A 26,880-nucleotide genomic window follows, 5' to 3' on the forward strand; every position below is an offset into this window, starting at 1 on the left:
GAAAAGGGGCTTGTTTGCTGTTGTTGTTTTGTTGCTTGTCATGTTCTGTGTTGATTTACCACTCATTGTGGGCAAGCAATGTTGGCGCCAAAATGTGTAGTGACACTTGTGGGCAGCTCCCGAGCACACCCTTAGGTGTGCTGGTTGTTAATGCATTTCACTGTATGTTTAAATGTGCATGTAATAAATAAATCTAAATCTGAATTTGCTGAGCATATATAAAATTATGAGAGGTATATTTCTCCCCGGGTGGAAATGTCAAATATGGCAGGCTATAGATAGAAGGGAGAGGAAAGAGTTTAAAAGAGAATTGTGAGGTAAATTATTTACACAAAGACTGGTATATACCTGGAACGCACTGCCTGGGAATGTACTGTAAGCAGATACAATTGCAATGTTTTACAGGCAATTAGACAGCGCCGTGAACTAGGCGGGAAATGGAGAGATGTGGACAACATTCAGACAGATAGGATTATTTTAAACCGGTGTCATAGCAACACAGACGCTGTGATCTGAAAGGCCTTTTGTGGTACAGCACAGTTTTGTTTGCTATTCCACCCTGCCCTCTGCACCCAGTACACACTATTGGGAGGGACATTCTGCAAGAGGCGAATCAGAACTGGAAGGAACGCGTGCTACCTCTAGTGCAAAACACTAGCACCTTAACAGGTGCAGAATTCGTGAGAGAAGCAATGAATACTGACATCAATCAGGTCGGAGACATCGTGGATGTAGTACTTGGCCACCGCAGCGTTTGTTGCCGCAAGGTTAAGCAGGTAGTCGTTCCTTGCTTTTGTGCACTTCAGTTTGTTTTCAGAATACTTGGCTTGACGCTGGGGAAAAAGGTACAAAAATATTTATTGAACTTCACACATTCAGAAATGACCAATAGATATGAGCTCATTCAAGATTATGTTTAATCACGTCACATTATCACATCTGATGTAGAAAAATCACTCCAGTATATCTAATTTCAAACCTCTTACTATTTAATGCGGCATTCCAATGAGCACAGCTCTTCGCATTTACTCCAGTTATATGGAACTTATACCCAAATACTGGCATTGGAGAGGGTCCACAGGAGGTTTACAAGAATGACCCCAGGAATGAAAGGGTTAATATATGAGGTAGCTCTGGGCCTGTACTCACTTGAGTTTAACAGCTTTGGTCCCATATCTAGGAAATAATTCGTTAGCATTAGAGAGGATCCAGGAGGTTTACAAGAATGAATCTGGGAATGAAAAGGTTAAGGTATGAAGAGCATTTTGATGGCTCTGGGCTTGTTATCACTGGATTTTAGAGGAATGTCTGGGGGGGCTGGGGTGTGGAATCTAATTGAAACCTATTGAATACTGGAAAGCCTAGATAGAGTAGATGTGGAGAAGGTGTTTCCAATAATGGGAGCATTTGGTGGCTCTGGGTCTGTACTCATTTGAGTTTGGAAGATTGAGGGGGATCTCACTGAAACCTTTCAAATACTGTAAGGCCTAGATACAGTGGACTTTGCAAGGATGTTTACTACAGAGGAGGAGTCTATGCCCAGAGGGCACAGTCTCAGAATAGAAGGGCACCCCTTGAGAACAGAGATAAGGAGGGATTTCTTCAGCCAGAGGGTGGTGAACCTGTGCAATATTTGCCACAGACGGCCGTGAAGGCCAAGTCATTGGGTATATTTAAAGCAGAGGTTGATAGGTTCTTGATTACTAAGGGTGTCAAGGGTTACAGGAGAATGGGGTTGAGAGGGACAATAAGTCAGGCATGATGGACTGGCGGAGCAGACTGGATAAGCCAAATGGTCTAATTCTGCTATGTCTTATATTAAACCTTTTTACTTTATACTTTATCTGGGCCGTACCCTCCAAATATCCGGACCTGCCTCTCAGTTTGTTTGCAGTACCTTACTTTCCCTTTTCTGCTTTCTATTTATGATCTATAATTTAAATTTTTAATATTTACTATCGATTTGTACTCCAGGGAGTGCAAAGCGCAGAATCAAATATCGCTGTGATGATTGTACGTTCTAGTATCAATTGTTTGGCGACAGTAAAGTATAAAGTATAAAGTAAACCTGATGGACCAAACCTCTTCCCATTTATTCCCAAGGATGTAGACGGGGTCTGGTTGGTGAAACCAAGCTAATGTGAGTACTGCAGATAGATGAACAGCCATGCGCTGTATATTGAAGAGCAGAGCAGTCTCAATGGGCTGAAAGGCCTTCTTCTACACCTATTTTCTACATCCCATGTCTTTACATTCTATATAATGTGAATGAACTTTGAGTCTTTTTCTAGGAAGTGAACCAGAATTTTTCCATTCCCTCAATATGCATGGAATTCCAACTCCTTCCTGAGGGCTCCCATTTTCTACATCACTCACAACGTACAAAATGCAAACAGACGACACTCTTTCCTAGTAGTTAGGTCACTGATGAAAACACAGCAAGTATCCCTTCAGATGGGTTTGATATCGTCCTTTGTGGCCGTGGGTCTTTCCCCCGGTGACAGGGTGTGCAGGAGATATAAGTGGAGAAATGCAAAGGAAGCCCCAAAATGATCATTGGTTTGTGAAACAGAAGTTTCATCCTGGTGTGGAACGTATCTGTCATCGAGGCAACCCAGAGGGAGCTTTACCTTGAAGAGCCAGCTCAATCAGCTTTTGTTCTGAGGTTGTGGTCATCACTGGAACAATCAGAAAATATCATCTTATTCCTAATGACCTCCTAGACCCGTATGAACACCTTCTGGAACTGCTGGGATGCTTCTGGTGAGGGTATCCCTAGTGCTATCGAGAGGGTGTTCCGGGATTTAGATGCAGTAACGCAGGTGACTAAGCAGGTATTGGCGGTTTGTGCTGTTACCTGCTAAGCAGGTGGTGCATTGATGCACTGCTGCCCTGTCCAGGCGACGGTGTAAATTGGTGATGGTACGGCCTCTGCCATCATGGGGCACCCATGATAGAAATGGGGAATCGAGGCCTGTTCTGCCGCTGCTTCGTTGCTGGTTCTGTTCTGCCGAGGGAAATGCTATGTGGGTGCCAGAATTTCTGGCGAAACCTGCAGGCTGCTGCCAGCACATCTGAGATGTATTGGTTGTTAACGCAATAGATGCATCCCACTGCATGCCAGAGGCTGGGGGCATGTCCCGGAGCTGGAGGGCTGTCCGTGTGAGTGAGTGGGTGGGAGGGAGGGAGGGCTTGCTTTGCTTTTGTTGTTTTGGTGCTTGTTGCGTTCTGTGTTGCTCTGCCGAGCATTGTGGGAATGTTACGTTGGCACCAGAACATGTGACGACGCTCGTGGGCTGCACCCAGTCCATCTCTCAGGTGTATTTGTTGCTGGTGCAAACGACACATTTCACTGTATGTCCTGATGGACATCTGATAAATGAACCTAAACCCCAGATCCAGTTAGATGTTTTGTTGCAGATTCATTGAGTTCCTTGTATGTTTTTGGATTTGAGCTCACGGAGAGTAGTGTTCCTTCTGAAAACCTTTCATGATGTCAGTGCCATGCTTTGCCATTCATCCATTTTCCATCGATTGTCACTATGGCTTTAATGCTGCCATGTGTTTGACACAATCTTGCTCCCAACTGCGGAATCTACGACCAGTCTATTGAAGAAGATGGGGGTGATGGGTCACTCCCTCCAACAAGCAATCAAGTTCTTGTCAAATGCGGCAGACGAAAGCAGCAATTGGATTTGGATTAAATGGAAAGACAACAACTGGGCTGCAAGACGAAGATAGGAGGGTATGGAACTGAGGGGGGTGTATCTGGGACGCCAGGCAGCGCCGTTGAGGCCTCTGAAGACGTCGTGGGCTTATCAACGAAACGTCAAAGAAGGAGGGTGCCTATCTGATGACCCGGATGATGTACCTACCCTCCCTGTCACCAGTCCAAGCCCACTGCCAACATCGAGAGTGCTGACTTACCATTGGGATTGAAACATCAAGTCCTAGTAGCTCTACTGAGGTGTAAAGACAGAGAGCATTACAATAAAAAAAAATCAGGGCTACCCTGGAGTTGGAGGACAGTCCATGTGTGTGTGGGTGGGTGGGAGGGGAGCAGACAGAGAGGTCAGGGGCTTGTTTTGTTGCTTGTTGTGCTCTGTGTTGTTCTGCCAAGCATTATGGGCATGGTATGTTCTCACCGGAATGTGTGGTGACACTTGCGGGCTGCTCCTGGGGCAGTAAGGATGTTTGGCTATTAACGCATGCGACGCATTCATTGGTTGGTTTGATGTACACGTGATAAGTAACTCTGAATGTGAATCACCAGCTGGCATCACTCCGAGTTGGTAGAGAGCCTACGGAACACTGGAAGGTGGGTCCATTGCCAGGATACCCACTCTCACACCTGACTCGACCGCAGGTCGCACAGAGCCCCTGGTTAATGCTGATCAGGATGCTGATGCCTTTGAACGTTTAGGGAAAATGGTCACACTTTTTGTTGATGGCCGCACTTCTGTGGCCTGAACATTACTTGCCACCTATTGGCCCATGCCAATGTGTTGCCCTGGTGTTATTGCATGCAGGCATGGGCTGCTTCATTATCAGAGGGAGTACAGATAGAATGGGACACTGTGTAATCATCAAATAAACCTGTTAATGATGGAGGAAAGATCACGGCGCAAGTAACAGGAGATGGTTGTGTGTAGGAACCTATACCCCATCACCCTGAGAAACCCCTGCAACGATGTCCTAAGAGATTAATTTATAATTGCTTAAGTTGTAACTGTGTATACCTATTTATCTCTATAAATAATTAGTTAATTGCTGAATTCATAAAAGTTAATAGTCTGATTGTGCAATTTTATGTGCGGAAGCAAGCGCCCCTTTAGGAATAGAGATGTACACAGCTGTTGATACATCATTGTTCCAGACAATGCCAACGTACTCTTGGCAGTTCCACTTCAGTTGTTTGTCTTAGTCAAAAGCAACGCTGGAGAGCCCACATACTCAATAGTTTCCGATATCAATGATTCACAGCATGTGTGGAAATCTGGGGTTTACTTCAATTGGAACAACTGGCAGATTTCAGCATAATTTGGCCTAATAAATTCATAAGATCATAAAACATAAGAGCAGAATTAGGATGTTTGACTCATTGAATTTGCACTGCCATTCCATCACATCTGACTTATTGTCCTTCTCAACCCCATCTCCTGTCTTCTCCCTGTAACTTTTGACTCTCTTACTAATCAGGAATCTGGCAGCTTTAAATATACCCAATAAATTGGCCTCCACAGCCATTTGTGGCAATGAATTCCACAGATATAACACCCTCTGGCTAAAGAAATTCCTCCTCACCTCTGTTCTAAAGGGATGTCCTTGTATTCTGAGACTGTGACCTCTGGTCCTAGTCTCTCCCATTACAGGAAACATCCTCTCCATATCCACTCTATCTAGGCCATTCAATATTTGATAGGTTTCAATGTGATGTCCCCCTATTCTTCTAAACTCCAGCAATTACAGGACCAGAGCCATAAAATGCTCCTCTTATATTAACCCTTTCATTCCTGGGATCATTCTTGTGAATCTCCTGTGAACCCTCTCCATTGCCAGCACATCCTTTCTCAGATAAGGAGCCCAAAAGTTTGATGTGGCCGCCCAGAGGTGGCTTCCCTTCGTGTTTCCGCTGTCCTTATTAGCAAAATCCCGATTCATGGATGCAGGTTCATTAGTTATTAACTGCAGATGTCCTGTGATACCCAATGAGCCAAAAGACTTAATGTTTTTATCTATCGAGCTTCAAGCTTAGCTGCCACCTCCAATACAGCACTAAAGAAGTGATGCACCCCCCAGTAAGGCAGTAATTCTGAAACACGTCTGTCCAGGTACTGCTGGAACATTACAAAGCAGAGAACAAGGAACATGCTGTAGAAGAGCACAGCACAGGAGAGGCCATTTAGCCCATTATGTTGTGCTGTACTTGCTGCTGATGAATGTCCTCTTCCTATTTATCATCCACATCCCTCCATTCCCTTCATATTTATAAGCTTATTAAACTCCACCCAATTGCTTGTTTCCACTGCTACCCAGATAACCTACAGCAGGCACCATCACTCTCTGTGGAGAAAAAGATGCCCGCGAGTAAAGAATTTTCTTGCTGTCCTGGCTTGCATTTCTTCAACAAAGTGCTAATTACTTGCCTGAGATGGAGTATTGTGCCAAAGTAGCCCCTGAATTTAACTGATAAAATATACTCAGTTACCCACTTTATTAACTCACTTTATTAGTGGCTCATCTATTTCAAGCTTTAACATGTTGAGTTTTCAGAGATGCTCTTCTGCACACCACTGTTGTAACGTGTGGTTATCTGAGTTACTGTTGCCTTCCTGTCAACTTGAACCAGTCTGGCCATTCTCCTCTGAACTCTCCTATTAACAAGGCATTTTTGGCCACAAAACTGCCGCTCACAGGATGTTTTTTTGTGCTTTTCACACCATTCTCTGTAAAATCTAGAGAATGTTATGTATAAAAATCCCAGGATATGAACTTATGACATACTCAAGTCATTTCGTCTGGCCCCGGCAATCATTCCACAGTCAAAGTCACATAGATCACATTTCTTCCCCATTCTGAAGTTTGGTCTGAACAATAACTGAACCTCACCATGCGAGGTGCTACATTTTGGTAGGACTAATCAAAATAGGACATGCATGGTAAATGTAGGGCATTGAAGAATGCTGTAGAACAGAGGGATCTAGGAATAATGGTGCATAGTTCCCTGAAGGTGGAATCTCATATGGATAGGGTGGTGAAGAAAGCTTTTGGTTTGCTGGCCTTTATTAATCAGAGTAATGAGTATAGGAGTTGGGATGTAATGTTGAAATTGTATAAGGCATTGGTAAAGCCAAATTTGGAGTATTGTGTACAGTTCTGGTCACTGAATTATAGGAAAGTTGTCAATAAAATTGAGAGTACAGAGGAGATTTACTAAAATGTTGCTGGGTTTCATCTCCCAAGTTACAGAGAAACGTTGAACAAGTTAGGTCTTTATTCTTTGGAGTGTAGAAGGTTGAGGGGGGACTGATAGAGGTGTTAAAAATTATGAAGGGGATTGATAGAGTTGACGTGGATTGGCTTTTTCCATTGAGAGTGGGGAAGATTCAAACCAGGGGAAATGAGTTGAGAGTTAAAGGACAAAAGTTTAGGGGTAACATGAGGGGGAACTTCTTTACTCAGAGAGTGGTAGCTGCGTGGAACGAGCTTCCAGCAGAAGTTGTTGAGGCAGGTTCAATGTTGTTGTTTAAAGTTAACTTGGATAGATATATGGACAGGAAAGGAATGGAGGGTTATGGGCTGAGTGCAGGTCGGTGGGAGTAGGATAGTGTAAGAGTTCAGCATGGACTAGAAGGGCCGAGATGGCCTGTTTCTGTGCTGTAATTGATATATGGTCATATGTCTGTGTGCTTTTATGCACTGAGTTGCTGCCACATGATTGGCTGGTTAGATATTTACATTAACGAGCAGGTGGTCAGGTGAACTTAATAAAATGGCCATTGGGTGTAAGTTATCCACTTGGAGTTTTCTTTGTGTGATAGACTGCTAATAGGATTATAAGATCATCAGCTCAATGACTATGCCCAAACAGAGATTCTCCAGCTCATTTCCCATATCACATCACTTTCCTGAATTAGTTGTGGGAGGTTTTGGCTGGGTCGTTTGGCCAATACAACTTTCTTTTTAGGGCCTGACAACCTACTGTCTGTCTGCACTGTACTTTACCTGTACTGTAATACTATTATACATGGTGTTATTACTTTCCCTCAATCATTAATGTAATGAAATGATCTGAATGGGCAGCAACCAAAACAAAAACAAAAATTCATTGGTAGATGTGACAATATGAACCAATTTAATTTAGCAATTATTTGCCATCCAGGTCTCTGCATAGATTTCAGAGACTGCAGTTTGATTTAACACAAGAGATTCTGCTGACCCTGAGCAACACACACAAATGCTGGAGGAACCCAGTAGGTCAGGCAGCATCCGTGGAGGGAATGGACAGTTGACATTTCGGGCCAAGGCCCTTTGTTGGGATTATTTCTCTCCAGAGATGCTGCCTGAGCTCCAGCTTTTTGTGTGTGTTACTGCAGTTAGAGTTAATCTGTATGGCCAATTGCTTAAAGATATTCAGGCTCAATGAGACTGATGCTTGGATCCCGCATAAAGCTGAATCCATTCATTTGGCTCCTGTTTTTGCAGGAAAATAATTAGCAGTTGTTTGATTATGCTTCATGTCATTGGTATGTCCAACAATGTTAAGAATACAAAAGTGGAGAATGGGTGATTCAGCTACAAAGCACCATCAGGACTTTAGTTCAAATAGAAGTCCTCTCGCTAATCATTTTGAACAAGCCTCAACTTGCACCTTGATGGGTGAAGGCTAGATGGGATATAATTTACTTCTTCTGAAGAAGGTCATCACGAATTTTGCAGACTAAAAGTGACTGTGATTATTACATCTAGATAATAAACACAGATGTTTGTAAGTGATGATTAGAAAAATAGATAAATCAAATCGAGCCAGCTCTTGCCTACTTAGCTTCATAGATTCAGATGTGTATCAGAACATAGAGTGAAATGAGTTGTTTGTGTTAACAACCAAACACCTTCAATCCCAAGACAGGACATGACTACCTGGTGATATTTTGGAGTCTGGTTTAAGGGAGTAAACTAAGCAGCTTGTATGAGGGCACAATTGCATAAGAACTGCAACCCACAGGAATTTAGCAGAACTTTGCGATTGATAAATCTCCTTGACTTTTTTGAGAAGACCACAGAATAACAACCAATGGAACTCTCAAATTTAGATTCAGAAAGATTTTGACATTTTCACATGAACAACTTTAATATCTGAAATATAGGGAAGAGTGTGAAAGAAATCAGTAATAGGGTCAGGCATCTGCGAGAATCTGTCACTCGAAACCATAGGGAGGCAGAATAAAATTAAATGTAAAAACTTCAATATGTCCCCAAGATATGGACTGGCACCTGCAGAGCCTTAAGCTGGTCTGGTCATCCAGATGGAGCAAGGTTAAAAGGCATCTCAAACTCAGAGAGCGATAAACAGGCCATTCAGCTCATCAAATCCATGCTATCAAATGGCATTTTATAGTAATCCCATTGTTCCCATCAACTCCCATTCTGCAGATTTTTCCATTCTGCTGCACACAAGGGGCAGTTTACAGAGGCCAATTAACCCCCACCAGCCCGCCAATCTCAGGGTGGAAGGAAACCCACGGGGCCACAGAAAGAACGTGCAAGCTCCACATAGTCAGCATCCAAAGCCAGAAGTGAATTCAGGTCTTTGGTGCCGCGAGGCAAAGGACAGCTCGACTTAGATGCTCTGCTCTATTGTTCTTATGTCATAGTCATTAGCATGAATGGGGAAATAATGAATCTCTTTTTGAATTTCTTTTTAAAAATCTCTTCCAATCTCAAATAAAAATGTAATATCAAATCTAATCCCATTCAATAACTTCACTCAATATAATCCCATTTATATTTCACATGTTTATTTATATTTTTATTTGTATTTCACACGTGTATATTGAGCTTATATCACAACAACAATCGTACTGAATGGTGGGACAGGGTTGAAGGGCTGAGTGGCCTACTGAATCTCCTTTTTGTTTGTGTTCTTGCGCTGGGATCACACTGGTACATACACCCAGTGGCCACTTTATTAGGTATAGGAGGTACCTAATAAAATGGCCACTGAATGTATTAGATCACACTGCTTCAAGGAAACACTTCTCACTTCAGCAGAACCCCAGAGCAGATGAAGCCACCTTGCTGTAAAATTACAATAATGTTCACTATTGCTACGTGCTTTTGCTGGTTCTGAGAGTCTGACAAATGTTTGGTCTCCTTTGTGCTTGGATGACCTGACAACTGAGCTGAGCTGGCACCAAACAGAGCAGAGAGAGGGAATCAACAGTCTCAGCAGATTCCTGACTGAAAAGGCAAAGTATTAGGTGACTGAACATTCCACCAACCTCCCCCCCCCCACCAAGGCTTCATTCATTCAACATTGAGATTGTAAGTAAATGCTGGTTGTAGCAGGAACATAATTGTGCACTCCCAATTGGCACACTATTGCAAACAGAGCACGTCCGTTTCCATAGAGACCATGCACCAACTGTCACATAGCGAGAAATGGAACCTGAAACAATACAGAAATCTTCATTAAACATTGCAGCACCTTCACCTCAGTTATCCATTCCTCGATATATGCTTCCTCCTTTGGGTTCAAGGGTCAACCAGAGACTTGCTGTGACAGAAGCCAGCACTCACACTGAGATTCAGTGGTACTTTTCAGGAGTTATCCAGTTTGCCTGCTCAGGTAAACAGGAGCCATGGTTAAGAAGTCCTGTCTAATATCCCCCCACTTTTAATCAATGAAGAGCCAATTAAAAGAGGCAGCATAAGGCCAGGAGTGGGGATGTTCACTAATGATCACACAATGTTCCATTCTGTAGGCACATCGTCAGCAAATGAAGCAGCCTATAGCTGCAGGCAGTAAGACTCCACACAACGTTCAGCCACGCTCTGATAAACGCTAAGCAACATCTGTGTCACAGATGTCCCAGGCAACATAGTAGTGCAATCACTCAAGACGAGTATGATGTTCTCCCAAGGGGTTGTCCATTGGTGGGTCCTTGGCTGGCTGCAGAAGCTGATCTAGGATCTAGGATCCCAGATACTCTGGTGCGAGAGTGGGCGGGAGTAAGTGGTGGCTGGGGATGGGTCTTTTGGTTGTTCAGTCTCTCCTTTTGCAGCTGCTGCTCCCTCTTTATGGCACAATGGAGGTCACTCTCATTTAGTGCAGCTCCCTCTTGAACAGATTTCCTCCAGGCATATCTATTCAGTGCAACGTCTTCCCAGTTTTTAGATGTAATGCTGAATTTCTTCAGGCTGATGTTGGTATTATTTTTAAAGCGTTTCCTTTGCCCACCAGGGACTTGCTGATCATTCTTCAACTGGAAGTAAAGGAACTATCTGGGGAGACATCATTTGGACATCCGGAGACATAACCTATCCATCGGAGTTGGTATTGATTTATCCTGGTGGAGATGCTGCTTTGTTGGAATCCTCCAGTATGCAGGTGTCAGCGTGTCTGTCCTTCCAGCTGATGGTATTAATGGTATTGTTCCAGAGCTTTCAGCTGCCTACCATAGTTGGTCCATGATTCAGCTCCATACGGTAATGTTGGAAGGATTACTGCTCTATAGACCTGTTTTAGTTGGACCTGTAGGTCACAATCTTCAAAGACTCTTTTCCTTAATGTTGCATAGGCTTCATTAGCACTACTCAGGTGTTGATCTCTGAGTCGACGTCTGCTTTTGAGGAGAGAATGTTGCCAAAGTAGGGAAAGTGGTCTACATTTTCAAAGGTGATATTGTCATCTTTTATGGAGGGCTGGATAAATGACTGGTTGGGTCGTGGCTGGCATGAGACCTGTGTCTTTTTTATATTCGAGACAAGCCTTGGCAAAGACATTCAGGGTACATCGGAGGTCTTCTTCAAAGTGTGCTTCGATGGCGTTGTTATCCACATACTGAAGCTCCATGATATTGGCGGTGCTGTCCTTTTCCTTGGCCTTGAACTGGTTGACGTTGAAAAGCCTGCTGTCCATTCCATACACCATTGAGATTCCCTGTGGCAGGTCTTGGCCAATGAGGTGAAGGATGGTAGCAATAAAGATGGCAAATAGGGTGGGCACTATGATACAGCCCTGTTTAATCATCATGCCAGCGAAGTCCTCAACTGGACCAGATGGACTGCACCCAGTATTCTGAAGGAGGTGATTGCAGAGATTTTGGAGGAATTATTAGTGACCTTTCAAGAATCACCAGATTCTGGGATGGTTACGGAGGACTAGAAAATTGCAAAAGCCACTCCACTTGTTAAGAAGGGAAGGAGGCAAAAGAGAGGAAATTATAGACCAGTCAGTGTTTTGGGAAGATGTTGGAGTCTATTAATAAGGATGAGGTTCCAGGGCACTTGGAGGCACATAAAATAGGTCAAAGTCAACATAGTTTCCTTAAGGGGAAATTTTGCCTGACAAATCCGTTAGAGTTCTTTGAGAAAATACCAGACAGGATAGACAAAGGAGAGTGAGTGGATGTCAGTTACTAGGATTTTCAGAAGGCCTTTGACCAGGTGCCGCCCATAAGGCTGCTAAACAAAATTAGGGCCCATGGTATTATAGGAAACATACTAGCATGGATAGAAAATTGGCTGACTGCAGTAGGCAAAGAATGGGAATAAAGGGATCCATTTTGGATTGGCTGCTGGTGAGAGTGGTGTTCCAAAGGGGGTTGAAATTGGGACTGCTTCTTTTCACGTTATATGTCATGTTTTGTGGCCAAGTTTGTGGACGATATGAAGATACTGTAGGTGGAGGGGCAGTTACTGTTGAGGAAGCCGGGAGTTTACAGAGAAACTTAGACAGATTAGGAGACTGGGCAAAAAAGTGGCAGATGGAATATAGTATAAGGGAGTGTATTGTGATGTACATTGACAGAAGGAATGAAGGCATAGACGATTTTCTAAATGGGGAAAAATAGAGAAATCTGACTGGGGATTGGAAGTCCTTGTGCAGGAATCCTTTGAAAGTTAACTGGCAGGTTGAGTCGGTGGTAAGGAAGGCACATACTGTACAACATTAGCATTCATTTCAAGAGGACTAGAATATAAAAGCAAGGCACAATTGAGAGCATCCTGACTGGCTGCATCACTGCCTGGTATGGGAACTGTACCTCCCTTAATTGCAGGACTCTGCAGAGAGTGGTGCGGACAGTCCAGTGCATCTGTAGATGTGAACTTCCCATGATTCAGGACATTTACAAAGACAGGTGTGAAAAAAGGGCCCGTAGGATCATTGGGGACCCGAGTCACCCCAACCACAATCTATTCCAGCTGCTACCATCCGGGAAGCAGTACCACAGCATAAAAGCCAGGACCAACAGGCTCCGGGACAGCTTCTTCCACCAGGCCATCAGACTGGTGAACTCACGCTGATCTGAGTGTACTCTATATTACATTGACAGTTCTATTTATTAAATTATTATAAATTACTATGATGTAACATAAAGATTTTTACTCCTCATGTATGTGATGAATGCAAGAAGTAAAGTCAATTCAATTCATTAATGCCGAGGATTAATAAGGCATTGGTCAGCCACACTTTGGAGTATTGTGAGAAGTTTTGGGCTGCTTATCTAAGAAAGGGTTACATTAAAGAGGGTCTAGAGGAGGTTCATGAGAATGATTATGGAAATGACAGGGTTAACGTATGAGGAGCTTTTAATGACTTGAGCCCATAGTCATTAGAGTTCAGAAGAACTGGGGGGGTGGAGGGAATCTCATTGAAACCTATTGAATATTGAAAGGTCTAGATAGAGTGGATGTGGAGAGAACGTTTCCCGTAGAAGGGCAGTCTAGGAACGGAGGTCACATCCTCAAAATACAAGGACATCCCTTTTGAACAGAGCTAAGGAGGAATTTCTTTAAACACGGGATGGTGAATCTGTGGAATTTGTTGCCACGGATGGCTGTGGAGGCCAAATCATTGGGTACAGTTAAAGCAGAAGTTGATAGGCTCTTAATTATGAATGGTGTTACGAAGTTATAGGGAGAAGGCAGGAGAATGGGGGCAGGAGGATGAGACTGCCTTTTTCCTATCTACTGTATGAAAGCCAAATACAGGGATGTTCATGGCATTTTTCCTGTAACTGGCGTGCTGTGAAGATCATGCCTGCGGTACCTCTAGATGGGTAGCAACCGCACTGTGATTCATGGAGTACTTCTTCAGGTGGCAGAAGGAGTCGGTTGACAACGATACATGCAAGCACTTTGCCTGTTGTGGACAAGAGGGAGATGCCTCTGTAATTGCTACAATCTGCCTTGTCTCCCTTCTTGAATATGGTCTCTATTAGAGCATCCCTGAGCTCTGAGGGCAGCTGTTCCTTTTCCCAGACCTTCAGGAGCAAGGTGTGTACAGGGCACAGGAGTGCTGGTCCATATTCCTTGAGGATCTCTGCTGGGATCACATCAGAACCAGCGACTTTGTTGCTTTTCAGGCTTCTGATGGCATCATGGACCTCCTTCCTACCGGGAGCCTCCCCCATTTCTTCCCTCACAGGTTTCTGGAGTATTGGTTAGTAACTTCTGGTTCAGCAGTGCCGTTGTGCTTAAGAACTTCTTGAAAGTCCTCTCTCTATTGATTGCTGATATTGTCTGATCCTTTAGTAAGTTCTTCCCGTCCTTCAAGCACAGGCGGTTTAATCCACAGTTACTTGGACCATAGACTGCTTTGGTGGTACCGAAGAAGCCTCTTGTATCACCAGAACCTACCAGTCTCTAGATTTCCACGGCTTTCTCAGTCCACCAAGATTTCTTTAGCTCCCTCACCCTGCATTGGATATTTGCCTTGGCTCTGGAGTAAGTTTCTCTTTTGGCCTTGCTGCCGACATCATTCTGCCAGGCACAAAAGGCTTTCCTTTTCTTGGAGATAAGCTGTTCTGTTTCTGTATTATTATCATCTAACCAATCCAAATATTTTCTGAACTTTTATCCACATATATATTTGCAGGTCTTGAGGATGATGGACTTTAGCAAACCCCACTGTTCTTTGATATCCTCCAGATATTCCCACTGGAGTTTTTCCCTAAAGGAGACCTGAAGATGCTGGTGGGTGGCAGTGTCAAGCAGACTCTCAAGTTTTGGTCTTGGCTTGATCTACTTCTTATGAACCCTCTTCTTTTTTGTGACTTTGATGGACATGGTGGAGCATATCAGGTGACGATCTGTTCAGCAGTCATCTGTGCCAATCATGGCCCTTGTGATATTCACATCACTGTAGTCCCTAGCTTGGACAATGACATAGACAATGAGAGGACACTGTTTAGATCAAAGGTGCTGTCTAGATGCCATGTTTTTTTTTCTGGTGGAAGATAGTGTTTGTGAGGGTAAGATTTCGCTCAACACACGGGTGAGAAGTAGCACTCCATTTGAGTTGATGTTGCCAATACCTCCCTTTCCTATGGTTCCCTTCCAAAGCTGGAAGTCCCAGTTTACCCTGGCAATGAAGTCCGCTAAGAGAATGACCTTATCCTCTTTGGAGGTGTTTGACAATGTTGTGTCTATTGCAAGCATAGAGGACTCTTTTTCATACTCATTTGAATACAGAGCTGGGACATAAGCACTCCTGACGGTTGCCATCTAATTGTTGGCAAACAGCAAACAGATTAACATGAGACATTCACTGATCCCCACGGGAAGTTCAGAGAGTTGATTGACAAGCTGGTTCTTTATTGCAAACCCGGGCTTGTCAGCTGCCTTCCCGTTCCAGAAGAAGGTGTAATCACCCTTCTCCTCCTTCAGCTGCCCTTTGTCTGCCAGATGGGTTTCCGAAAGAGCAGCTAGATCTATCTGATGATTGCAGTTTTCCTCTCTGGTCGCTCACTGATAAAGACTGCCTCCAATAGTAGAAAATCTAACACCCATTCTTAACATTCAGTGGTCCTCGTACCACTTAGTCCGCACCATCAACACCCTGTGGGTCACCAATGACGAGACCACCAGAACCCCAACTTCAACAGCCACAGAAATACTTCTGAACAAGAGAAGGTCATAGACTGTGTATCCTGTGGTGAGTAACTCACCTTCCTGAGATCTCAAAGCTTTTAAACCATCTACAATGCACAAGTCAGGAATGTGAAGTGATACCCTCCCTTTGCCAGGGTGAATGCAGCTCCCCAACAGCTTCCAGGAACATAGAACACAGAACACTACAACATATTACAAGCCCTTCGGCCCACAATGATGTGCTGTTACTTCACCTATTCTAAGATCAATATTACCCTTCACTTCTACATAGCTCCCCACCTTTCTATCATCCATGTGCCTATCTGAGAGTTTCTTAAATGCTCCTAATTTATCTGCCTCTACCAACACCCTTGGCAGGGCATTTCTTGCACCCACGCTCTCTGTGTGAAATACTTACCTCTACATCCCCTCTATCCTTTCCTCCAATCACCTTAACATTAACCATTTCTGCTCTGGGAAAAGGTCTCTCACTTGATCTATGCCTCTTACCATCTTGTACACCTGATGTGAAGCTTCACATCATCCACGACAAAGTAGTCCACAAACTGGTACCCCATCCACCAGCCTAAATATTCAATCCCTCCATGAGTAGCACACACTGGCTACCATGTACAGTATATTGTCTACCAAGTACATTCACGACCGCTACGTAAGAAATGACAAGGACATGGAAACACCACCGCTGGCCCGTTGCCCTCTAAATCACACACCATCCTGACTTGCTCCTCCTTTGTCACTGGATCCACATCCTGGAACTCCCTCCTTTACAGTACAGGGGAGAACCTTCACCAAACGGACAGAAATGGTAGCTCACTGCTTCTCGTGGTCATGCAGGGAAGGGCAATAAATGTATTTCATACAATATTTATCAATAAAACCTTTATATTAATAAATAAGAGTGTTAATATTCATCTGCACTCAGAGACTACTTTATTAGGTACACCTATATACCAGCTCGTTAATGCAAGTATCTTCTCAGCCAGTCATGTGGCAGCCACTTGACACATAAAGGCATACAGACATGGCCAAGAGGTTTAGTTGTTCAGACCAAACATCAGAATGGGGAAGAAATGTGATCTAAGTGACTTCAACCATGGGATGATTGCTGGTGCCAGATGGGGTGGTTTGAGTATCTCATAAATTGCTGATCTCCTGGGACTTTTAACGCACAACAGTCTTTAGCGGCTATAAAGAATGGTGCAAGAAAGAAAAGCATCAAATGAGTGGCAGTTCTGTGGGCGAAAATGCCTTGTTAATTACTGAGTGAGGTCAAAGGAGAATGGCCAGACTGGTTCAGGCAGACTGAAAGGCAAATAACCATGCATTAAAGGAATGATGTGTAGAAGAACATTTCTGAACACACAACACGTCGAACCTTGCAATGGATGGGCTACAGCAGTAGAAGACCACAAACATACACTTCATGGCCACTTTGTCAGGTACAGGAGGTACTTCATTAAGTGGCCACTGAGTGTATTTAATACATGATATTTCCCAGTTTACTTATGAAAGGAGGCTTTCAGCTCACAGAACAATTAGTAGTCTCTTGTAACCCATTCTCGCTAATTATGAAAATAAGCAGTGAGCCATCTCTCTGCTTCCACTGGTCATTGATGCATTGTTTCCTATAAAGACCAATTTCCACCCCGGGTACAAATACTGCTCACTCTCTGGTGACTCAGTGCATCGCATACAACCCGCGTACATCACCGCCATTCTGGAAGGGGAAAGAGTGGCGTGCTGGGTCACTTCCATCCTTGCTGCGCAAACCATGCACAGGCACGTGGCAGCCGCCGCTCCCGCCTTACCTTCTCCTTCATCTTCTCGATTTTCCGCACAGAGCTGCGCCGCTGTGGCCTGTCCTCGTGCCGCAGGAGGTTCACGTTAATGTCTCCCGATTTGCTGAACTGCTTTTCCTCCTGCTTCTCGGCCTCCTTCAACTTGCTCTCCGCGCTGATGCTTTCTGCGTGGTACATGTGGTAGGTTTTCATCACCTGAACGGGCGAGAGGACAGTTTAATGGCACCACCCCTATCCACAACCAGCTAGTCTATAACTAACCAGTGCCCAGTGCCTTCTGTGCATCTTGTGTGTTCTCCCAGTGACTGCACACAATTCCTCTGGCTGCCTTGGTTTCTTTCCGTATCTCAAAGACACGAAGGCCGGTCGGTTAAAATTGGTCACTATAAATTGCCACTCATGTGTAGGTGAGTAGGAAAGTCTGAGGGAATTGTACAATCCCAATCCTATCTCAGCAACAGATCAATACAGACTACCTCTTGCACTATCATGGACTTATCTCTGGTTGTGTAACTAACTTCTGGGAATTTCTCCTCCCTCCCTTCTCTCTCTTTCCATTCCCCATTCTGGTTACCCTCTCACCCCTTCTCTTCTCCTCACCTGTCCATCGCCTCCCTCTTGTGCCCCTCCTTCCCTTTCTCCATTGGTCCGCTCTCCTCTCCTATCAGATTCCTTCTTCCTCAGCCCTTTACCATTTCCACCCATCATCTCCCAGCTTCTCACTTCACCCCCCTCCCCCAACCACCACCTTTCCCCTCTCCTATCACCTACCAGCTTGTGCTCCTTCTCCTTTTTTCTAACTTCCTATTCGGGCTTCTTCCCACCTCCTTTCCATGCTCAAAATGGGGGCCGTTCATTCCCCAGTGTAGACGCTGCCTGAGCTGCAGAGTTCCTCCAGCATTTTGTGTGTGTTTCTCGGATTGTGTTTCATTTTGGCACTGATGACTTGTTTTGCACAACTTGTTTGTTTATGGATAATTTCTGTTCTGTGTGTTGTCTGTTCCTATGTGCCTGTGATGCTGAGGTGAGCAAATTTTTCATTGTACCTGTACCTCACCTTACTGCTGCTGGAGACACGAAACTTAACTTCAGTGGAATGTAGAGAGAGTGGGATTGGTGTAAATGGAGGGTGATGGTTGGCACAGAGCGGGGGATGTAAGGTGTAACCTCTGTGTTGTGTCTCCTTTTGCCTCATTCTTCAGGCTCTAGATGTGACAGGAAACACCAGCATTTATTGCCCATCCCTACTTTCCCCTTAGCTCAGTGGCTTGCTACACCATTTCAGACACAACCACATTGGAATGTCTGTGGTTACGTACACAACAGAGCCAGTATGGATGGAGATCTCCTCTCTCCAAACCCCCATCCAGTATTCATGGTCACCAGCACTACGACTAGCTGTGAGATTCTGTAGGTATTTTGTTAAATGCACAGATTTGACATCTATTATTAGCAACATGCAAAAGAATGTTGGAGGAACTCAGCTGGTCAGGCAGCATCCATGGAGAGGAATACAGACAGTGAAGGCTTCGAGCTGAGACCCTTCATCAGGACAGGAAATGAAGGGGGAAAAAGCCAGAATAAGAAGGTGGGGGGGTGGGGGAATGAGTACAAGCTGGCAGGTGGTAGGTGAAACCAGGTGAAGAGGAAAGCTTGGTGAGTATTTCACCTATCACCTGCCGGGTCGTACTCCTTCCCCTACCCCCACCTTCCCCTTCCCCCTCCTCTCCTCCCCCCTCCTCTCCTCCCCCCTCCACTCCACCCCCCTCCTTCTCCTCCCCCCTCCTTCCCCTACCCCCTCCTTCCCCTCCCCCTCCTTCCCCTTCCCCCTCCTTCCCCTCCCCTCCTCTCCTCTCCTCCCCCTCCTTCCCCTACCCCCTCCTTCCCCTACCCCTCCTTCCCCTACCCCCTCCTCCCCTACCCCCTCCTCTCCTCCCTCCTTCTCCTCCCCCCTCCTTCCCCTCCCCTCCTCTCCTCCCCCTCCTTCCCCTTCCCCCTCCTCTCCTCCCCCTCCTTCCCCTTCCCCCTCCTTCTCCTCCCCCCTCCTTCCCCTCCCCCCTCCTTCTCTTCCCCCCTCCTTCCCCTACCCCCTCCTTCTCCTCCCCCTCCTTCCCCTTCCCCCTCCTTCTCCTCCCCCCTCCTTCCCCTTCCCCCCCTTCCCCTTCCCCCTCCTTCTCCTCCCCCCTCCTTCCCCTACCCCCTCCTTCTCCTCCCCCCTCCTTCCCCTTCCCCCTCCTTCTCCTCCCCCCTCCTTCCCCTACCCCCTCCTTCTCCTCCCCCCTCCTTCCCCTTACCCCTCCTTCTTGTTCTGGCTTCTTCCCCCTTCCTTTCTAGGCCTGATGAAGGGTGTTGGTCTGAAACGTTGTCTGTCTATATTCCTCTCCATAGATGCTGCCTGACCTGTTGTGTTCCTCCAGCATTTTGTGTGTGTTGTTTTGGATTTCCAGCATCTGCAGGATCTCCTGTGTTTGTGCTTGAAATTATGAATCCAGAAACCTCATCACTGGACTTCTACCATATTCTATCCTTGAAGGTGGAGAGCAAAGTGATAAACTTTAGAGAGGGAACCTCAGAGATTATGGTGCAGGCAGCATATGGTACAACTTCAACATTCAACGTCAGAAGGGGAGAATGTACCAGCGGATGTTATCGGGACAGGAAGGCTTCATTTATAAGGAAGCATTAGACAGGCTGGGGCTCTTTCTCCCTGGAGTCTGGGAGACTCAGGGGTCATCTTATAGAGGCTTCTAAAATCATGAGGGGCGTAGATAAGGTTCATGGTCACAGTCTTTTTTCCAGGGTAGGGGCTTCTAAAACTACAGGGCAAACAATAGGTTTAAACTAAAAGGGGTAAGATTTAAGGGGCAGGTTTTTCATACAGAAATTGGTGGGTACATGGAGCAAGCTACTGGAAGAAGTGACAGAGGTCGGTGCCAATACACAATGTAAAAGGCATTTGGGCAGGTGCATGAATAGGAAAGATTTAGAGGGCTATAGGTCAAATGCAGTTAAAGGGACTAGCTCAAGTAAACAACTGGGTTGGCATGGAGAAGTTGGGCTGAAGGGCTTCTTATTGTGCTGTGTAACTCTACTGATAAACAACCAATGTTCCAGTCATGTACAGGGCACCATGCGGCCATTTATTTTCCTTTTTTTGAATCACTGTTCTCAACAGAGGTGGACTAGGCCGTCAGTCAGATTAACATTCCGTCTGAAACTCTGGGACATCACTTCTATTTGAGGTGACTTGTTGATTAATTTGTTGCCCAGAAGGATTTTATTTCAGTACATTCCTTTCAATCGACTCTGGGCTGAGACTGCAGTCCAACCTTGACACTGCTCCTCAATTTATCATGATAACAGTTTCATTACAGTTCAATACATTGCTGATCACCTTCAAGGCCACTCCTGTAACACTCAATGAAAGTGCCATTAAGGGTATGGCATACAGGAGAGAAATCGCAGCTGAAAAATTCAGGCCTGATCATCCAGGAAAGGAGATTGAAAGGTCGAGATACCTTCCAAGTTTTGTGCTGTGGTCTATGAAAAAATGGAGCACTATGTGGGAGGGAAAGGTTAGATTGATATGAGAGTAGGTTGAAAAGTTGGCACAGAACTGTGAGCTGGACGTCCTTACTGTCCTTACATTAGTTCTATATTCTATTATTATAACGGAACTGACGATAAAGGGATGCAAGGCCAGGTCACTGTGGCCCAGCATGCCCCATGCTCAGCAGTTCCTGTTTGGGAATATTGAGAGAAGAATGAGGAAAGCAATTGTAGAGGGGATTGGTTACAATTGCACACTGTTTTGGTGCCGTTACCGAAGAAAGGTTATTGGAGGTAGTCCAGGAGAGATCAATTCCTCAGAAAAGATTGTTGTTCTGTCAAAAGAGTTTAAATAGGTTGGATCCATATATTATTCATTTCATTAGGGAGATCTCATTGAACCCTACCGAACACTGGACATGGAGAGAATGTAGGGGCATCTAGGATCCACGGACACAGCCTCAGAATAAAGGGATATCTATTTAGAACAGAGATGAGGTGGATTTTTTTAGCCAGGGGGTGGTGGATCTGTGGAATTCATTGCCACACCGAGCTGTGGAGACCAAGTTGTTGCATTAATTAAGGCAGAGACTGATGGGTTTTTGATTGATGGGGGGGGGGGTTAAAGGTAATGGGGAGAAAGCTGCAGAATGGGGTTGAAACAAATTAGCCCCGATTGAATGTCCAAATGTCTGTCCAATGGCCTAATTCTGCTTCTATATCTTTTGATTTTATGGGCAGGGTAGAGGTGAAGGTGTTTCCTCGAGTTTTACAGTCTCGGATACAGGGACACAGTAATGAGATAAGGGGATGGCCATTTAAGACTGAGCTGTATAGAATTCTCTTCAGAAAGAGCATGATGAATCTCTGAAGTTCTTCATCACAGAGAAAATGGAAGTATGTATTTGAAATGGAGGCAGGGACATTTTGAAAAGATTGTGGTTTTGAGGGATTTTGGGATCTGGCACAGAAGAGGAGTTCAGTTCAAAGTAAATTTATTATCAAAGTAGGTATATGTCACCATATTCTACCCCGAGATTCATTTTCTTGCAGGCGTAAAAATTAGAACAAAGAAATACAATAAAATCAATGACAAGACTACACACAAGGGCTGACAAACAACCAATGTGCAAAAGAAGACAAACTGCAAACACAAAACAAAACAAATAATAAAAATTGTAATAATAGATTGATAAATAATACTGAGAACATGAGGTATTGAGTCCTCGAAAATGAGCCTGTACGTGTGGAATCAGTTCAAAGTTGATGTGAGTGTAGTTATCCACATTGGTTCAGGAGCCCGATGGTGGAAGGTTAATATCTGTTCCTGAACCTTCTTCTGATTGCGGGTGTGAGAAGAGGCTGCTGGATGGGCAGAAAGCAGAAGAATGGGCCATTGTGGAGATTTCCACACTCTACAGTGTTGGTGACCAGGCCACAGCGTCTTGACAAGGAGGAAAGGTTCATCAGAAGCTAGCAAGAAGACAGCTAACATTTTAGAATGACGCCGGACTGTTGAACTTGGAGCAGACATCGCCATACACCCATACTCACAGTGTACAGCTCGTTGGTGACCTTCAGTAGCTCCTCATGCATTTGTTGACCAATCTCCTTGCTCTGCAAAGAATGAGAAATACAGCGTTAATTGTACACAACCCTCTCTGTGACACCACAGCCAGGACATGCCGTGGGCTAGGACGTTAACCTGCAGACATTGGCGCATTCAGCAGACGAGCACATGTGCCTGTGTCTGTGATGACAAACTCAACTTGAGATGTTAGTCTGCTCTCACAAGCCTTAATCTCTAACCTACTTTAATGATCTTGGGGGGCGGGGGGGGTGGCAACAGAGGTTCAAAGAAATGGAAGTTGTGGAAAGCCCTCAGTCGTGAGGTTCCAGAAAGTTTCAGATATTATCACCCACCTCCTCAATAAAAAGCTTCAACCCAAGAGGCTCTATAGATAATGATCATCCTTGAAATTGCTCCCTTAAACTCTTCTAAATATTACTGCCACCCTTTACACCTCAGTTAAAAAGTCCTCACCCTCGCGATTCCACAGATGCCACAGATGTCTTCTGTAAAATTCTTGACTCATTTTGGGCATACACTCCACCTGTCTGGGCCCTGAGCCTCTTGCTTTCTCTGCCCGTTCGTGCCCCTGCACCAGGACACTGAGTGTGGATACACTGATTGTGAGCCAGCAAACTCACTTCTCCATTCCTCATCAATTCATCTCAGCATTTCCCTTCTTATTTGACATGAAGTAAAGTGCAAGGGTACGTGTGTTTGACTGGAAGGATGTTAGGTCTATGAAGTAGTTTATTTCCAGTTGTTATTTGATTACTCCTTGCTTCAACCATACTCAAAATCATATAATTAAATTCAAGCGGATTATCCTGCAACCTAATTCAATCTTGGAGGTGCCAATTCAGGCTAATAACTACACAGACAGATTGTAGTCCAAATCAGGTCTCAATCACTAACAGTGCAGTTACAGAAGAAGGCCGTAGAGTTATAGAGTATAAATAAATATATAAATATATAAATACAGCCCACAAATGGAACATTCGGCTCATCCAGTCCATGCCAAACTGTTACTCTGCTAGTCCCATTGATCTGCACCAGCACCATCGGCCTCCATACCCTTCCTGTCCACGTACTTCTCTTAAATGCTCAAATCCAAACCGCATCCACCATTTCTGCTGGCAGCTCTCGTTCTGCACTCTCATCACCTCATGTTCCCCTTAAACATTTCAGCTTTCACCCTTAACCTATGACCTCTAGCTCTAGTGCAGGACCTCCTGGACAAATGCCTGCAGCTACAGTATCCCACAATATTGAGGTGGAACATCATCCACCAAGAGAAGTAGGACAGACTGACAGTTCTTCCTGCTGTTCAGTTTCTGCTTCTTAGCATGGCAAACCTTGTTAGTGACAGCTAACTCAGGCATTGGTCGTAGTGATCACAGGACCACTGATTTCAGGTCAGTTCCATCACAGAATAACATCTCCCATCTACACCGCTCCATCAATTACACTCTGTATTGATTAAACACTGGGTAAGGTATTTTCAACCTCGTCCTGGACACCCCAACCAGGGGAAATGTGAACTTCAGCCCTCCGCTGTCAAGCCTGTAGAAATGTACACTTCAATGAGATCATCTCATCTTCTAAAGCATCTGGTTAATTTCTCCACACCAGGCAAACTTGCTGTCACACAAATCAATCTGGGGAACATTCACTGCAATCCACTGGAATAAATCCTTCCTAGATAGGCAGAGCAGTCCCGTACGTAATAACCCAGTCGTTGCCTCACCCATGTCCCCATCTTTGTTCCATATTGTCTCGATAAAGGCCAATCACTCTTTGCCCCCTAAATTCTTACTGTACGTGAATGGTATCTTTCTGTGTTTTTGCTTGTTTTTATTTTGTTCTATGTTTTTTCTTTGTGTTTAATTTATGTTTTTCTTGTGAAAGCTGCTTATATGAAGCTATGTCATAATCACAAGGTATCCTGCAGATGCTGTAAATCCAGAGAACACAGACAAAATGGTGGAGGAACTCAATGAGTTAGGCAGCATCTACAGAGAGGAGTAAGCAGACAATGTTTCAAAGTTCAAAGTACATTTATTAATAAAGTATGTATACATTATACAATCCTGCAATTTGTCTCCTTACAGGCAGCCACAAAACAAGAAACCCAAAAGAACCCATTAAAAAAAGACTAACACTCAATGTGCAGAGAGATATAAAAAAAAACAGACTGTGCAAACAATAAATGCAAGCAAACAGCATTCAGAACGGAAGTGAGTCCACAGACACAGAGCTCAGAGCCGCCCAAGCAGGCCCATAGCCTTAGCCTCAGTGCAGCAAAGAGTGGAGCAGTGAGCAGAACTGGCCCAGGACCTTGTCACCTTGCCTTTTCAATCCATTCAGCCTGGTGTCTAAATCGTCCAAACATCGGGTCATTCCTCGCTCGAAGACCTGGGCCCTGTTGCAGTGACACACTCTGGGCCTGGAGCCTGCAGCCACGTTTTGGCCCGTCCCCCAACTTTCCAAATTGGCCCAGTGCTTAGACCAGTCCATCCCTGATCTTGGTTTAGGTAGGCGGGGTCTGTCTCAAGCATGCCTTAACCTCACTCTGACCACATCCCCTCGAACACGTCTTAACCTCCCTCGCTCACAGCCACACGCCTCGACCCTCAAGTCAGCTTTGCCTTCTCTCACCTCTTCAGTGAATGCAATGATCGTTTACCCCAAAATCTTTACAGAAGAAGTGTTATTAATACGGTATTTAGTTGTATTTCTTGCTTTAAGAACCGTCAGTAAGTTGTCACTAGTCCGCAGTAATGCCATCTTAAACCAGCCACAATGAGACCGAGGCCCTTCATCAGGACGGGAAAGGAAGGAGGAAGAAGGTGGGGAGGAGGGGAAGGAGGACAAGCTGGCAGGTGATAGGTGAAACCAGGGGAGGGGGAAGGTGGGTAGGTGGGTGGGAGAGGGCAGATGACGTGAGAAGCTGGGTAGCCTTCAACCTGATGGTATGAACTTCCAGTAATTTCTCCCTACCCCTTTCCTTTCTTTTTTCATTCCCTTTCCAGCTCTCCTCTTACCCCTTAACTTCTCCTCACCTGCCCATCACCTCCCTCCTCCTTTCCTTTCCCCATGCTCCACCCTCCTCTCCTATCAGACATCTTCTCCTTTAGCCTTTTACCTTTTCCACCTATCACCTCCAGCTTCACCTTTCGTTCCTCTCCCCCTACCCACCCACCTTCCCCCTACCCTTGACTCATCTGTTGCTTGCCAGCTTCTATTCCTTTCCTCCCCCGCCCCCCACCCTTCTTGTTCTGGCTACTTCCCCCTTCTTGTATAGTCTGATGGAGGGTCATGGCTCAAAACATTGGCTGTATATTCCTCTTCATAGATACTGCCTGTCCTGCTGAGTTCCTCCTGCATTTCGTGTGTGCTGCATATGAGGGACGTGCCTGTGATGCTGCTGCAGATAAGTTTGTGTTGCACCTGTGCATACATGCACTTGCGCCTGGGACAAGAGAATTGACTTTGGCTTTGCCAGGACACTCAGCTCCCTCTGAACTCCATTTTTCAACATCTCACCATTTAGAAAATGTACTGCTTTTACAATATGAATGACCTCAGATATTCCCTTCAACTGTAATCTTTGGCATTTACATAACCAATCTCTAATAACCTGAAGCCATATCGCATCCTCTTCACTGCCACACTGGCACCAGTATTCTATCATCAGTCCATTCCTCAACTATCAACAATCAATATCAACCCAATGATACTGGTTGGGAACAGTTGGGGCTCCAGTACCAATCCTCTCTTCACCCAGTAGTTACGGACTCTGTTTCTTGTCCATGAACAGATCTTCAGTGCATTCCAGTATTCTTTCTTACAAATATGTTCTGCTTTTACAGTCACCTACCAGTTAATTTTGTCCTTAAATTGAAAAGTACCTAAGAAACAGTAACCCACCTCCACAGGACTTTAAAGAATGGTGTCAAAAGCACGTCGCACTGATAAGAAAGAATAACTTCTGGACATGCAGAGAGAGAGAGAGAGTGCACGAAAACTAGTTCTGCTGTTAGAGGAACAAACATATGTTTGTATATCACATTTTTGAATTTAATGATATTATGGGGGAGCAGCATGATAGTATAGTGGTTAGTGCAATGTTATTACAATGCCAGCAATTACTGATCCGGGTTCAATTCCTGCCTCTGTCTGTGAGGATTTTGTACATTCTCCCCATGACCATGTGGGTTTCCTCTGGGTGCTCTGGTTTCCTCCCACATTCCAAAGACATATGGTTGGGGGGGGCGTTAGTGAGTTGTGGGCATGCTACGTTGGTGCCAGACGCATGGGAACACTTGCTGGCTGCCCGGCACA

At 44.9% G+C, this 26,880-nt stretch overlaps 1 protein-coding gene across 2 annotated transcripts in view; it reads right to left on the bottom strand.

Annotated features, from left to right (window-relative positions):
* Window positions 1-26,880, bottom strand: part of srgap3 (SLIT-ROBO Rho GTPase activating protein 3) — a 289,258-nt gene that overhangs the window by 100,595 nt on the left and 161,783 nt on the right. For both annotated transcript variants that reach the window (XM_063067831.1, XM_063067830.1), the window contains exons 4-6: window positions 22,521-22,583; window positions 17,427-17,612; window positions 705-833 (exon numbers count right to left, since the gene is read on the bottom strand). In XM_063067831.1, the coding sequence (XP_062923901.1) occupies window positions 705-833; window positions 17,427-17,612; window positions 22,521-22,583 (378 nt within the window). The remainder of the gene's footprint in view (window positions 1-704; window positions 834-17,426; window positions 17,613-22,520; window positions 22,584-26,880) is intronic.

Source organism: Mobula hypostoma, chromosome 15 (genome assembly GCF_963921235.1).
Source record: "Mobula hypostoma chromosome 15, sMobHyp1.1, whole genome shotgun sequence".
Classification (NCBI taxonomy): Eukaryota; Metazoa; Chordata; class Chondrichthyes; order Myliobatiformes; family Myliobatidae; genus Mobula; species Mobula hypostoma.